The sequence below is a fragment of the Sceloporus occidentalis genome, unplaced genomic scaffold (genome assembly GCF_023333645.1).
Source record: "Sceloporus occidentalis isolate IW3139 unplaced genomic scaffold, rSceOcc1.0.p SCAF_136, whole genome shotgun sequence".
Classification (NCBI taxonomy): Eukaryota; Metazoa; Chordata; class Lepidosauria; order Squamata; family Phrynosomatidae; genus Sceloporus; species Sceloporus occidentalis.
The window spans coordinates 312,008-325,399 of record NW_028317116.1 but is presented as its reverse complement, the minus strand read 5'-3'; the positions used below and the strand labels follow the sequence as shown (position 1 = coordinate 325,399).

General features: G+C 43.0%; 1 protein-coding gene across 1 annotated transcript; it reads right to left on the bottom strand.

Moving 5' to 3' along the window:
* Nucleotides 1–6,207: 6,207 nt before the first annotated feature.
* Nucleotides 6,208–9,748, bottom strand: LOC149281253 (reticulophagy regulator 2-like). The gene is made up of 8 exons (XM_089499465.1): nucleotides 9,474–9,748; nucleotides 9,009–9,115; nucleotides 8,757–8,787; nucleotides 8,392–8,536; nucleotides 7,860–8,022; nucleotides 7,482–7,576; nucleotides 6,995–7,130; nucleotides 6,208–6,683 (listed from the first exon to the last, which is right to left on the bottom strand). Exons 1-8 carry the CDS (start codon nucleotides 9,746–9,748, stop codon nucleotides 6,208–6,210), a joined length of 1,428 nt encoding a protein of 475 aa, XP_089355591.1.
* Nucleotides 9,749–13,392: the final 3,644 nt, after the last annotated feature.

Below are 13,392 nucleotides of genomic sequence, written 5' to 3'. Positions count from 1 at the left end.
GCAATTCTGGTGCAAAATCATAAAAGTGGAGTAGCGTCCATAGCAACCAACTGGATATTCTGCTGGTGGCCACTGTTTTATTTTGCTTCTGACAAATGGGGGTTATGGATACAAATCGGAAAGGGGGTTCTCCAGCAGAGCCGCTTATATTAACCATTTTGCTGCCAGAAAGATTTAGTAGGAAGGAGGCTGTGTTAAAGTAACAAGGTAACTGTTACAATTAGGAAATAAAAGTATGATTTCTTAACTTGATTAAACTTAATCTATACATTGGAATGAGCTGTAGGGGGTAACTAACTTTTAAGGGCAAAAATCAGAAAAAAACACTGTCAAAAACATCAATAGATTTGAAATATAAGATATTTGTAATAACTACAGAAATGTATATTTCCCATTTATCATACAGCCACAAACTCTTTTCTATTTACTTTGTAAATGAAGTCACACACACACAAAGTATCACATAAATTCATGACAACCTAGTTGGTTACATAAGAACATTTCTCCTAACTGTCCCACATACACAGGGACAGTCCCTATTTCTTTAAACCTACTGCCCCCAGGCTTTTAAACCTGTGTTTTCTTTTAAAGGTTAAACCACCGACCATCCCACCTCACAGGATCATACAGATTTAATTACTATTTTGATTATCTGTTAACTCCCAAGTGCTCGGCCGCCCAGAACAGGGTTTTTTTGTTTGTTTTTTTAATGCTGGGAACGTTTTTAAATTAATTGCCAATTTTATTCGAGTAGGATTGAAAAGGGTTAGTGTTTCCCAACCTCGCAATATAGTATATTAAAAAAAAGTGGGACATAATATTATATATTTCTTACCGATATTATTATTTATGAATTATAATAACAACAATAAGGAACAAATATATTAATAATATTTTGTCCCATAAACTTTAGGGTTATATATTAAATTACTATTATTTTTTTTTTTAATAATTGTTTTTTTTGTGTAATTCACTAAAAATCGGATTTCTCGGATTATAAAATCACTTATTATTTCATGGCAGATAAATGCTTTTCAGCCCATTCACTCTGCTGTAAATCATTATTAGTTGTCAGATATGCCTATCCCATGAATATTTTAATTCACTGTTTGGTTTAGGCTCCACCACTTCTGCCGGGGGGCTCTTCCAGTTATCGACCACCCTCTCAGTAGTAAAATAAAGTAAAACTTTGTTGCATAACATCTTAGCCTCTGACCCTCCAGGTTACATTCTAACATGGATCTGCCCGTCTCTTTGTTTAAGGAGGGAGCTGTTCTGCAGTAACAAGCATGGAGTGTGCATACTCAGGGTTTTCTTGCCACAAGCTCTGGCCTCACACTCACCTTTTAGAAGTAGTTGCAGATGTCACCAGCACCCCAGGGCTGTCAGGGTAACAAACACACAGGGTGTAGGGCTGTCCTGGTGTGGGTTGTGTTACAGTCTCACAGTGTGTAGCTTTGTGTGTCTCTGCAGCCAGGCTGGCTGTGTGTGCATGTCTCTGTGTGTCTATGTATGTCTCTGAGTAACCCTGTAAGTCTCTATCTCTGTGTCTCTCTCTGTCCGTCTGTCTGTCTCTGAGTAACCCTGTAAGTCTCTATCTCTGTCTCTCTGTCTGCCTGTCTCTGAGTAACCCTGTATGTCTCTGTCTGTCCCTCTGTCTGTCTCTCTGGAGGCAGGGCATGCAAACCTTCAGCTGTAATCTCCCTCCTCTGGGTCCTAATGCCCTCTTCCTCATGCCTCTGACTCAGCAGGATCAGACATTGTTACATTGTATCCATTGTAACAATGACTCATCAGTATCAATGCAGGAGCCAATCACAAGCCAGACACTGCAGGAATCATTAATCACTGTTCTACTAGCTGTTAGAGCATTAACCAATCACTAATAAGCATTGTTATACCTGCATGGTATTCAGCCAGTCACGGACTGGTATCCCAGTACCTGGTTCAATCATTAACCAGCAGACGAGTAGCTGTTGAAGAACCAATCATGAGTCATTTTACCTGTCACGTATTGAGCCAATCACAGTTCACATTCTATAGAATGGAATTGATTCATGCGGTACGTCAGAAAAAAAGGGGCAAATGCATATGGGGGGGGGGATTCTGCAAAAATAATGTTAAGGGGCCACGCAAAATTAAGTCCCTTTAAATTGGGGTGAATAAATGCACACAAATGGAAAATGCATACTGCATGCAATGCGTCGCTGCCCTCGGGATGCAGCGGATATGCGCCTGAGGTTAAAAGCGCCATCTGTGGACCCCTTATGTAGATCTGAAGAGTTCTGGGATTTTACACTCAGTCCCACCAAGAATGTGCCCCTGTGTCTCTCTCTTCTGTTATAAAGATAGCTGCCAACAATCCCTTATCTGTCAGTACAGTCCTGACAACGTATGTCCCGCAACAGCTAGTGTACACAATACACAAATCAAGGGCAGGTTAAAGCTAGAAATGCTTCAGTCACGTGAAGACAGCCACGCCTCTAACCACACCCTCTAAAACAAAAGTGCCCCTCGGCCATTAAAAAAGTTGTGTTGTGCAGGCATGAAGATTCTACAGGTCAATCTTCGACAAGCACAAAGCTTTAAGCGCCAATTTATGTGCCAGATGAGAGAATAAAATGACAGGTCCGCTAAAGTTTAATATGCTGCAGAGAGCAATTAATGGGGAGGAATAACTAAGCAGTTCACTAAAACAGGAAGTTAGGCGGACTGTTCCACGGCATATACTATATGTGTGGTGGCGTTTTATTGTATATCCATTACTTATCTTAATCAGTACATGCCACTCCATACTTCTAGTACATATAAGAACTGTAGGATTTGGGAAATCTCCGTCATTAAATTAATCCGCTTTACGCACCGTCAGGCTGTCTGGCGGTTTTGGCTGAGAGCCCTCAGAGTGGCAGATTTTGTGTGTTACCCCGGGGTCTCATGAGTCAGCAGCAGCTAAACCCGGTGACTCTCTTATCAGGGTAGCGCATATGTTTAAGCTGCCCGACACCTACCGCTATGTGCCCCTCTCCTCTCCAGCAGTGACATAGTTAACATTAACAGAGCAACACAGAAGATAAACATTCCATTAACTCCTTCAGCGCCACATCCCCCACCCTCTATCTCTCAGATTTTGCTTTAAATAAATTGTCTTCATGTAAAAGGCACAAAACAGGACACGCTCTGCTGTATCGGTGACACCTTTTATTACTTAATGAGCAATATTTAAATACGGTTTTAAGGGGTTAATCATTTTATTGTACACTGTACACACATATACAGATTATTTATTCGCACCCATACATACCGGCACACGTACACAAAACCCATGTAGAACTACACGTGTTTATACAAACAGATGTACACACTTCACACACAGGCCGACATGCGTGCATCTACAAACCCCTGTGTATTTCAGGCACTACAACGCTCAATATTCTCAGCCATTCACAGTAACTGGAATGACAAGGTTTCTCTGTTCCTACCATTATCCTGCTTTTCATAAAACACATGGTCATCCACACACAGAGGAGGAAAAAAAAAACACATAAAAAGTACAGTGAGGGACAATAACTGCAAGGAGGGTTATTTGTACATCAGGGTTAAGCAATCCAAGTGCAACTTTCAGGACAGATTTTATAAATACCCCCAAAATTTTTTTATGAGAATAGCCAAAATTATTATATAAGTAAGCACATCCTATGGATGGAAACAGAGAGGATATCCATCCTTAAAGGGGCTCCCTTTGGATTCATGAAGTCATTCATCAGCTCTCAAGGGAGGAAAAATCTTGTCTTCAATGAAACCTCTGGAGAACCACGGCTGGAAGAATAGCCTCTCCCCCAACATTGAACACTGCTTGAAAGGATCCCAGAGGTTCGTTCTTAGAGAGGCTACTACAAAACTTTCTTGTTTGCATCACAATATTCCAAGAAAATATTAAGGAAACACGGAGGAGAGTCAAAGCAGCGTAATGTGCTTTTAAATCTGCTGTAGTCAAAGGAAAAAAATGTATTTGCACAGATTGCTTACCCTCTTAGTCAAATATCCCTGTTGTAATTTTTTTTGATAGATATTAAAAATATTTAAAAATAAGGTTTTTTCTTTTTAAAACAAGAAAAGGGATGCCAAGAGCTCTAAGTAGGACAAGTAGCATAAAATATATAAATGGGTCCGCAAACTCTACACGCCAATACAAAAAGTAGTCAAAGGCTATTTTTGACTACAAAGCCTATAATACACCAAAAAAATCACCTGACCCATCTATAGGACAGAAACCAAGGTGGTGCTTTTTTTTAAACTTTTTAAGCATATTCCATTAATCTTTAGTTTCTGAAGAGAGAGAATGTTCTATAACAGTAATATTAAGAACATTTAGATTTTATTTTGTGTTTAATTTCACTTTTTTGGATAGCTTATTATAAAAACCTAAATCAGAAAGCAAATACTCATTCAAGATGGCAGATCCAGAGCAATTTATCTTCACGGACAAGACATTAAATCACGTGTAAATATTTTAACAGTAAAACCTTACTAGCCCTCCCAAGACTATGTAGTTTGAAGTGACGAAAATGTTCGGCCATACTCCCCCCCCCCCCCCCCCCGATGGAACATTTCATGAAAAAAAGGCATTTCTACAGTCTATGATGTCATGCAGATGTAAAGATGAGCAAGATGCCCCAGGAACCAAAGAGATGTTGCTCTAGTTCTGACATTAGCGGATATCTGAAGTCTCGCCCTACTTTTGCAGGCATCTACATTCCTGTTGGAGGGTTTTGCAAAAAATAGAATAATTACAAGATATTGGTTAATACACTTACGGGAGGTAAATATCACTTTTAACCTGCTCCATGTATAGGTTTATTGCAGCATGATTATCTATAGTAACCTATATACCCGGCATACTTGCAGCACACAAGGCTGGGTTTATAATAAACATTTTGTATGCCAAATGTGAGATTTTTCCCCAGCAGCACTTTTTTTTTGTCATTAAGCTTTGGGAGGTATAAAAAGGGGCCTGTCATCTAAAAAAAAAAAAAAACATTAAAAAATAGAACATTCAGCAGGTTAGCTCATATTAACCAAGCACTTGTAGCAGGGAAGACTCAGCCAACTACAGACCAGTAAGTCTTCCGTTAGCAGTGGGGTAATTACTGGAAACTGTGTTAAAGGATAATATTGTTAAATATCTAGATGTAAATAGTTTGCAAGACCAGCGCAGGTTTACTGCAGAGAGATCTCGTAGGGGCAGTAGATGTCACCTATCAGGATTTCAGTAAGGCATTGGATACTGTCATAGAAGAATGATTAATTATTGCACTGTTTGGGCTTCAATATTAAAATAGTTGAATAAAGAAGGCAATGGCGGAGTGACAGCAGACAGAAGGTAATGGTGAATATTCATATTGGGGGAGCATTGGGGCTCAGTAATCATTTTAATATTTTTATTAGTGATATTACAAAAGGTCTCTTAGATGTTGAAGACAATATAAGGGTCAACAACAGGGTAGACATCCCCAGTGGAACATGCCAAATGAATATTAATTTAAGTACATTAGAATGACAGCTGCACTTCAACATTTATAAATGTAGAATGATGCACTTGGGGCATCCTACCAAAGACTAACCAACCTCATTATATACAGATATGAAGGGAAGAAGAAAAAAAGGGATATGATAGAAATATTTAAATCTGTAAAGGGAAGTTTATTTCAAAAGAAGATAGATGTTGGGTCATAATCTAAAACTAGAGGATCGCAGGTTTAGATGTAATCTAAGGAAGTTTTACTTGACTGAGAGGCTACTGTGAATATAGACCAAGGGCTTGAGTCTTTAAAGACTTTATGTTTCTGTTCCAGCTCGTGTTCTAACCGAAGCCAGGAGAGGAATACATAATGTGAGCCATGACAGGTAAGTCGAAATTATTATGGAACATTTCCTACAATATGTAACATGATAAGCATATCCAAATGGCAAAAAAAATAAAAAAAAAATGCAGAGAGGAAATCCTGACTCGATAACAATGCCTTTTGGATGGGGAAGCTGACTATGTGCTGTGCTTTTCGCTAATGCCCTGACATCCAATGGGGCAAATTTTTTTAAAGATTTCAAGATCCCAGATATATCGGAGATCATGCGCATGACGAAGGAGGGAGCCTCCTGCTGTTCCTGCACACGACACATTCAGCTTTAACATCCCTATCTCTCAGACCACTATGAAGATGGCTTTTCCAGTCCTGACTCGGTAGATGCTGGCGTTGAGGAGCTGCTTGTGGTTGATAAGAATCGTTCAGCCTCCTTGAACTCTTCACGCATCAGATCCAGCTCGCCCTGTTCGAGGAGCTCAAAATCCTCCCCGTCTCCTCCTGGTTCTTGAGTCTCTGGAGCTGTAAGTCCCAGTGCTGGGAGAGGTGTTATTGGGCTCTGCAGGGTGGTGGAGATGGTTCTGTTGGCCATCTCCTCACTCAGTGGATGGAGTTCGCTTTCCGGTCCAGGAGGTTGACCCTTCCCGTTGAAGTGCGTGTTAACAAAGTGCAGGGGAGAGGTCAGGGAGGGCACCAGCTCTTCTGGATTGAGGGCCAAAGGCTGAGACGGCAGACTGCGTGCCTCTTCTTTTTGTAAGCTTTTCTCATGCACCCATGGAGGTGAATTTGTGGGTTCTTCAGTTGCTGCGCTAGGTTGGTCCAAATCTAAAAGTAAGAAGAGGGCAAACATGTTTTTACTATACATCAAGTCTGCAGTTCTATACCTGCGCGAGTATTGAACTGCAGGGGATATGCATATCATGACACAGGGACAGGCATCATTTTTAAAAGTGTCAGCCTGGTGCTACAAGGTAATGCATTCATTGTTTTTTAAGCATACTCACTTTTCAAATACCAACCTCTGACCTTTAACCTGGAATTAAATCTTAAAAGCTTGTTCTTGTGGACGCCTGAAATGAAAGACACGGCTAAAGAGCCCTTAGTGTGACTATGCTGTGTGCGCTCCACAAACTCACCCTCTGATACATCAGTTAATTGTGGCGTTGTGGCCCTGGAGACTGAAAATCCCCCACTCTCCAGAATCGAGGCTTCCTCATCGGACAGCTCTGAGTCAGTGATGGACAGAGCCAAGGCGGTAATTCTTACGTCCAGCTGTATGGACACAAGTCATATACAATAACTTTGTATTGTCCGAGGGGCACCTTCTCTGCAATGTCACACGGGATGTTAAAAAATATTTACGTCACTTGTTTTGGACCTAGGGACATCTAAATATTGACCATGGTTTATTTTTCTACTAGGTTAGATATACTGTAAGTAGGCATGAAGAGAAATGGGGTCCGGTTAAACATGTATAAATGTCTCTTTTGATCCATACATGGCATAGATGTGCATTTCTTTCCCCACTCTATTCTATTACAGATCATTAGTTAACACCATGGTGAAACGACCCCTCCATAAGTGTATAACTGTCCCTATCTTGAGCCCCCATATCCGCCTCACCTCAGGAGAGAACCCTGGAAGTTCGATCTCACTTTCACTGTCTGTCTCAGCAACAATCTCCTCTCCTTCATCAGGCTCCTTCTTTACCTGTCGCTCTGAGAGAGAGAATAACGACAAATAAGACCTTTAAGCCTTTCGTGCTTTAATTAAATTAAATTATTAATGCTAAACACAATGCTTGCACCAGACTCTATTGTATTATATACTGTTCTTTAAAATAATAAATATATTAGTGGCCAATCTCAATGTCATAAAGATGACATCACACTGAACATTGATGTCACCACAAATAGGACATCTACTTTACTTTATTTGACTTTCCATTGAAACAAAACTATAAAAACGTTCCTATATTAAAACCCCACTATTCTGAATTACTTTTGTGTGATCGAGGCATGGCTTCTCCCTTCATACTGTACTCCAGCTTCATCAGAACTGGCTCCAGAGCAGTATACATCCTTTGGATCAGCTCACGATACACAACCAGGGGCCACAGCAGGACACTGAGCACTTGGATAAAGCGAGAGAGAGAGAGAATGATCTAGGAGGGGAAGACGGCACTTATAATGCTACTCGCAAATGTCTCTTACTTACGTATAATGTAAGATATCATAATGCCGGGTACATAGTAACCGAGGACCGTCAGGACTGCACATCCAGAGGAAACTGCTGCACAGAACTGGAGTAGAAAGAGTCAGAGCAGTCAAAGCCCAAAGCAATACAAAACGGGTTAACATTTAAAAACCTGCAATGTGTGTATGGAGCTCCCAACTGATTTTGTTAATACAAAATGTCATTTAATTCTGTTGATCGACACAAATAAAACACAGGTAAAAGCCATTGGGAACATTGCAAAACAGACTGAGGTGGAGGTACAACGTTCCTGATTCCAGCCCCAGTTCCCACACACCTTGCCAGGATTATGCTTCTTGTACAGTAGGACCTCCTGGATGTACTGGTGGGAAGTGAACCAACTCTCTGCCAGGTAGTGGCACAGCTCAGGTACAGTCAGCAGGCGGTGGTGCCCCCCGCCTCCCACAACTGCCAGGCCCTCGCTGCATACAAAACAAAACAAAAGATGGACATCAAACGATGGGAAATAGCGAGAGGACCCACTGGACTCACTCAATGCATTATGGACATCAGAGGTCACAGCGACAAAAAAGTAATTGTTTTTTCTTTAATAGAATGAATGAATGATGTATACGGATCAGCATCGATGTGCGGTACGGGCAGAGAATGGCACACCTGCTTGATCCTAAACATGGTTCTTACCTGTCGCCGGAAGGATCCCCCCGAGGTGGTACTGTCCAAAAAGAAGACAGTTACATTAAACAAAGTGTTCCAAATGACAGATTAATCTATGAATTAATTACTAAATACTTTTAGATTCCTGGAAATGCATAAAACATGAAGGATTACAAACTTTGGACTTAGAAATCAGAGAAGTCTCTACAGTTTTATAAAACAAGTTGCCCTCCAGGTCTACCCATTTCTTTAATTGTATAAGTTAATGGCGGTCATTACCTTTTAAGTGAGAAAGCAGCCACGGCTTCCAGTGCTGCACGCTGAGGAGACAGAGCAGGAACAAGCTCAGCAAAAAGACCGGCCGCAGGGACAGATACGAGAACAGCCTGTGGACAAGGGGAGACTTTCAACATTGCTCAACGGGAACCTGATGGTATTTAAAGGTGCTGTTCCACCCGCTCTGCTGAATTTAACACTCCTAGAACTATGTGTCATTGGTAACATCATTTGCAGTACTGCTGAATACCTACTCCCTTCCCAGAAATAACTGTTTATGTAACATTTTTGCATTATTTATTATTCACCAGGGAATGCTTAATTGTCATGTGACACAGAAACAGGCTCTGATAGGTTGTTCTCCTAGAAAACGTATAAACCCGCTCACATTTAATTAATTGAATTTTTTAAACCTAAATGGACGTCAAGAGAGTGATATACGAGTTTGCATAATATAAGGAACCTCACCAGAATGTGCCGTGCAGGGCAGCTGCCGTAAGCAGACTGGGCAGCGGCCTCTCCCAGACCAAAAGTCGCTGTCCGGCGGTAAGCAGAGGTCCCCATTCATGCAGCCGGAGGCGCAGATCGGCCTCCAAGATTTTCATGTCCTCCTCTGAGGCTCCAGCGACCCGTCCGCTCCGGTCCTCATTCAGGGATTGATCCACCGAAGGCCAAGGCACGTCCTCCTCCAGCTGCATCTTTCTGAACTCGGAGAGTTGGGGATCGAAAGCGCCGCTATCCATGGTCGGCTTCGACGTAAGATTCTGATCTTCTTCAGCACCTTCTGTTACTCCCTGGCTCCGGCAAACTTCCAGGAATCAAACACAACAAGCGCCCCCCCGAGTCTCTCCGCAACATTCCCTTTAATCTGAGATCCCCCGACAGCTCCCTCTCGGACCCCGGCACTCAATCGGACCGACTCATTTCCCGGCCTGTCGCCAGCTTCTCATCTCCCTCAGCTCACACTCATCTAGGAAAACAAAACAGCAGCACATTGATGATGTCGTTAGATCCACACGGAACCGCGCAGAATTCCCAAATTATCAGATATTCACATTCTCCTCTTTAATGCTCTAATACTCCGTCACCCAGAAGTATTGCTCATTCAGCCTGGCCCATGACGCTCTTTTTTTTCCACCCTTATCACATATTTCTCTCCTCCCATATATTATTAACTCCTGCCTTTCCTATTTTAACTTCACCTATTGCCCCATAGTACTGTAGTTTGGGGTAGCCAAACTACACTTATTGCCCCAGAAACCCCTCTCCTCAATCAACAGTGACGATCTAGGCCAGTATTAATAAGCTCTCTGATTGGTTTATATCTATCCCTTACCTGTCAGGCCTCAGCATCCCCCTGTACTGACTTGAATTACCCCCCCCCCCCCCCGTCACTATGGTACCCTGTCTCTCCAAACACGCCTGCCTCCTCATTACCCCCCCATGCCTTCTGGTGAATCTACCCCTGCTTCACCTGACACACGGTACAGCGGCCCCTCACAGCTCCGGGATGTTGTTGTTATGGTGCTGCGTCAGCTGAGCGGCGGTGACGTCACAACCCGGAAGTACTTCCGCTGCTGTGACAGGAGCTGGCCGTGCTTGGGGTAGCCGCTCGTTCCCATGCAGCGCAAGGACCTGTTGACGTCAGTAAGTCAGGTGACTCCAGTGATCACGTGGTCCGGAGAGCTGCGGGGATGTTGTGGCTATATGTAGGGGTCGGCGACTTTTTATTGAATTTACGGGGGAGAAGGGCATGGCTCAGGGGTAGGGAGGGGGGGCCGCTACTTGTTAATTCGGCATCTTGCAGTCCGTTCCCTGCGATAACCCGGCCCCTCCTGTGCTGCACTAACAATCTGGTCCCTTCTGTTCCACCCTGAGACCCTCACACTTCCCCCCACTCCCTAACTACTGAGACCCTCACACTGCCCCCCACTCCCTAACTACTGAGACCCTCACACTGCCCCCCACTCCCTAACTACTGAGACCCTCACACTGCCCCCCACTCCCTAACTACTGAGACCCTCACACTGCCCCCCACTCCCTAACTACTGAGACCCTCACACTGCCCCCCACTCCCTAACTACTGAGACCCTCACACTGCCCCCCCACTCCCTAACTACTGAGACCCTCACACTGCCCCCCCACTCCCTAACTACTGAGACCCTCACACTGCCCCCCACTCCCTAACTACTGAGACCCTCACACTGCCCCCCACTCCCTAACTACTGAGACCCTCACACTGCCCCCCACTCCCTAACTACTGAGACCCTCACACTGCCCCCCCACTCCCTAACTACTGAGACCCTCACACTACCCCCCCCCCCCACACTCCTGCAACCTCGAGGATTCTGGTGTCGACCCGGAGGGTTCTCGGGTCCAAATGTTTTTTGTTTAGCGTTCACACAGAAATGCAGCTTTGCCTGGTCCTCCTCAAACATTTGCCCGTTCACCACTTGTATATTATACCCCCATGTCCTTCTAGATTGCAAGCTCCTTTGAGCGTTTTGTCTCTGTAAGGCCAAATAGTTATGTGATTCACTACTCAGTCTTGTTTACCCATTGTACATCGCTGCAGAATATGATGGCGCTATATAAGTTATTATAGAACGATAAGTTGGCGAAGAATTCGTGCCAAACTTTTTAAGATCAACTTTTCATCCATACGTAGAAATCGTCCTTCTTTTTGTCTCGGCCGGAGTTGGCTGCACTCGCTGTCACATCTCCTAACGGACTCGATGAGCGTTTTTACTAGAATATATAAGAATAATATAATAATATAATAGGAATACCAGCGTCTGCGTTTGCAGGACATCAGAAGGTCCGCGTTGGCTCGATGGCGATCTGGAACGTTAATGCGCTTTTGAACGTCATTAAACCCCATCCAGTTACTGAACGTTCCGTTTTAATAGGCGACTTAGTCAATAGTTGTTAATTCCGGATCGGTACCGAGACAGAAATGAATATGACCTCTAAAACCGTCCAAACGATACAGTTTCACGTCTAGGATTTGGAAATGATTTCATTGATCGGTAACCATAAAGCGCTTCGATATCATTGCTGTGATAAGTGGCCGCGCAGGTTTGGCAGGAAACCACGTTCTTATTTTTTTATGAGAATAATTTTTTTGATTGCCTGTCTGCTGAAGCCAGATTGGAGGCATTAGATTTGTGGCTGTTTCTTGTCTGCCGAGATAAAATATTCATCAGTATTTCAAGAATTTGCTGATTCCACGGCGAGATCTTGTGCCAACTCGGTAGAGAAAGAAGAAGTAAGCCGCGCTCACCGGGGAATCTTAAAACGCCGGACGGTCGCTCAGACTATAATGCAGATTAAATGGGCTACGGCTATATGTTTGTGTAACTAACGAAAACACAATTTACACTGCTTTTGTTACTGAGCAGAGATTGATTTTTTTGTGTGAAACCAAAAAAATAGAGAATCTTAGAATAAAACATAACTTTTAATATTTACCTTTAAAGCCACAGAATCAGTAAAAGGTACATACATAACATTCAGATCTATAGACTATGTTAGATTTGTGCATTCGGATTTGTAGAAATTTTAATTTGAAATTTGCCAAATTCGTTAATTCGTACGAATGTCTGAAAACGAGGAGGGAGCCCAACAAAAGAAAACGAAGCACAAAGTTCAGAATTCTCATTTTCGTTTCTTTTGTTGATCTCGCACTCTCTCGTGATCTCTTGCACACTCTCACGCTGTCTCTATGTCTCCGCTGACCGCTTCCTGTCGGGAGCGATGGTGTGCGTGGACGCTCTATGGGAGGGCCGGTTAACGAAGCTCACACCGTAGAGAAATGAACAGAGAAAATAGAGAGAAGAACAAGAAGAGGCAAGAAGCAGAGCTGTGGAGATGGGAGACAGGGACGCGGAACTGGTTGGAGGAGAAGGAGACATTGAGATAGAGTGAATGAGAGTGTGAGAGTGAATGAGAGAGCATAAGTGAGTGACAAGGAATTTTGTTTCTGAATGGAAAAATGCTTCTGAATTCAGTCCGAACCGAAAAGGCAGGAATCGAAATTCGTTGTTTGAAAACTAATGGATCAAAAAGGAAATAAAAAATTTGGGTTCTTCCAATGATCGCTCTGAAAGCAGCAGAGGAAGAGGCTTCAGGTTTTCTCTACCGTTACTTTCTAGTTACACTCATATTGCTGCTATTAGCACTCATACAGTGTGTTTAATTAGAGTATTGGGTGTTTAGAAGGGTCCATTCATCGAGTAAATGCTGCCGGAAGGTCTTATTACTTTAAGCATCCTGCCGGCTATGTGCGGAATTACAAGAACGCTTAAAGTAGGAGCCCAAAACATAACCATCAGCTTTACCCAGTCGGCCGCAGTTCCCTGCTAATTCACAGCTTTTGGTTTGCTTG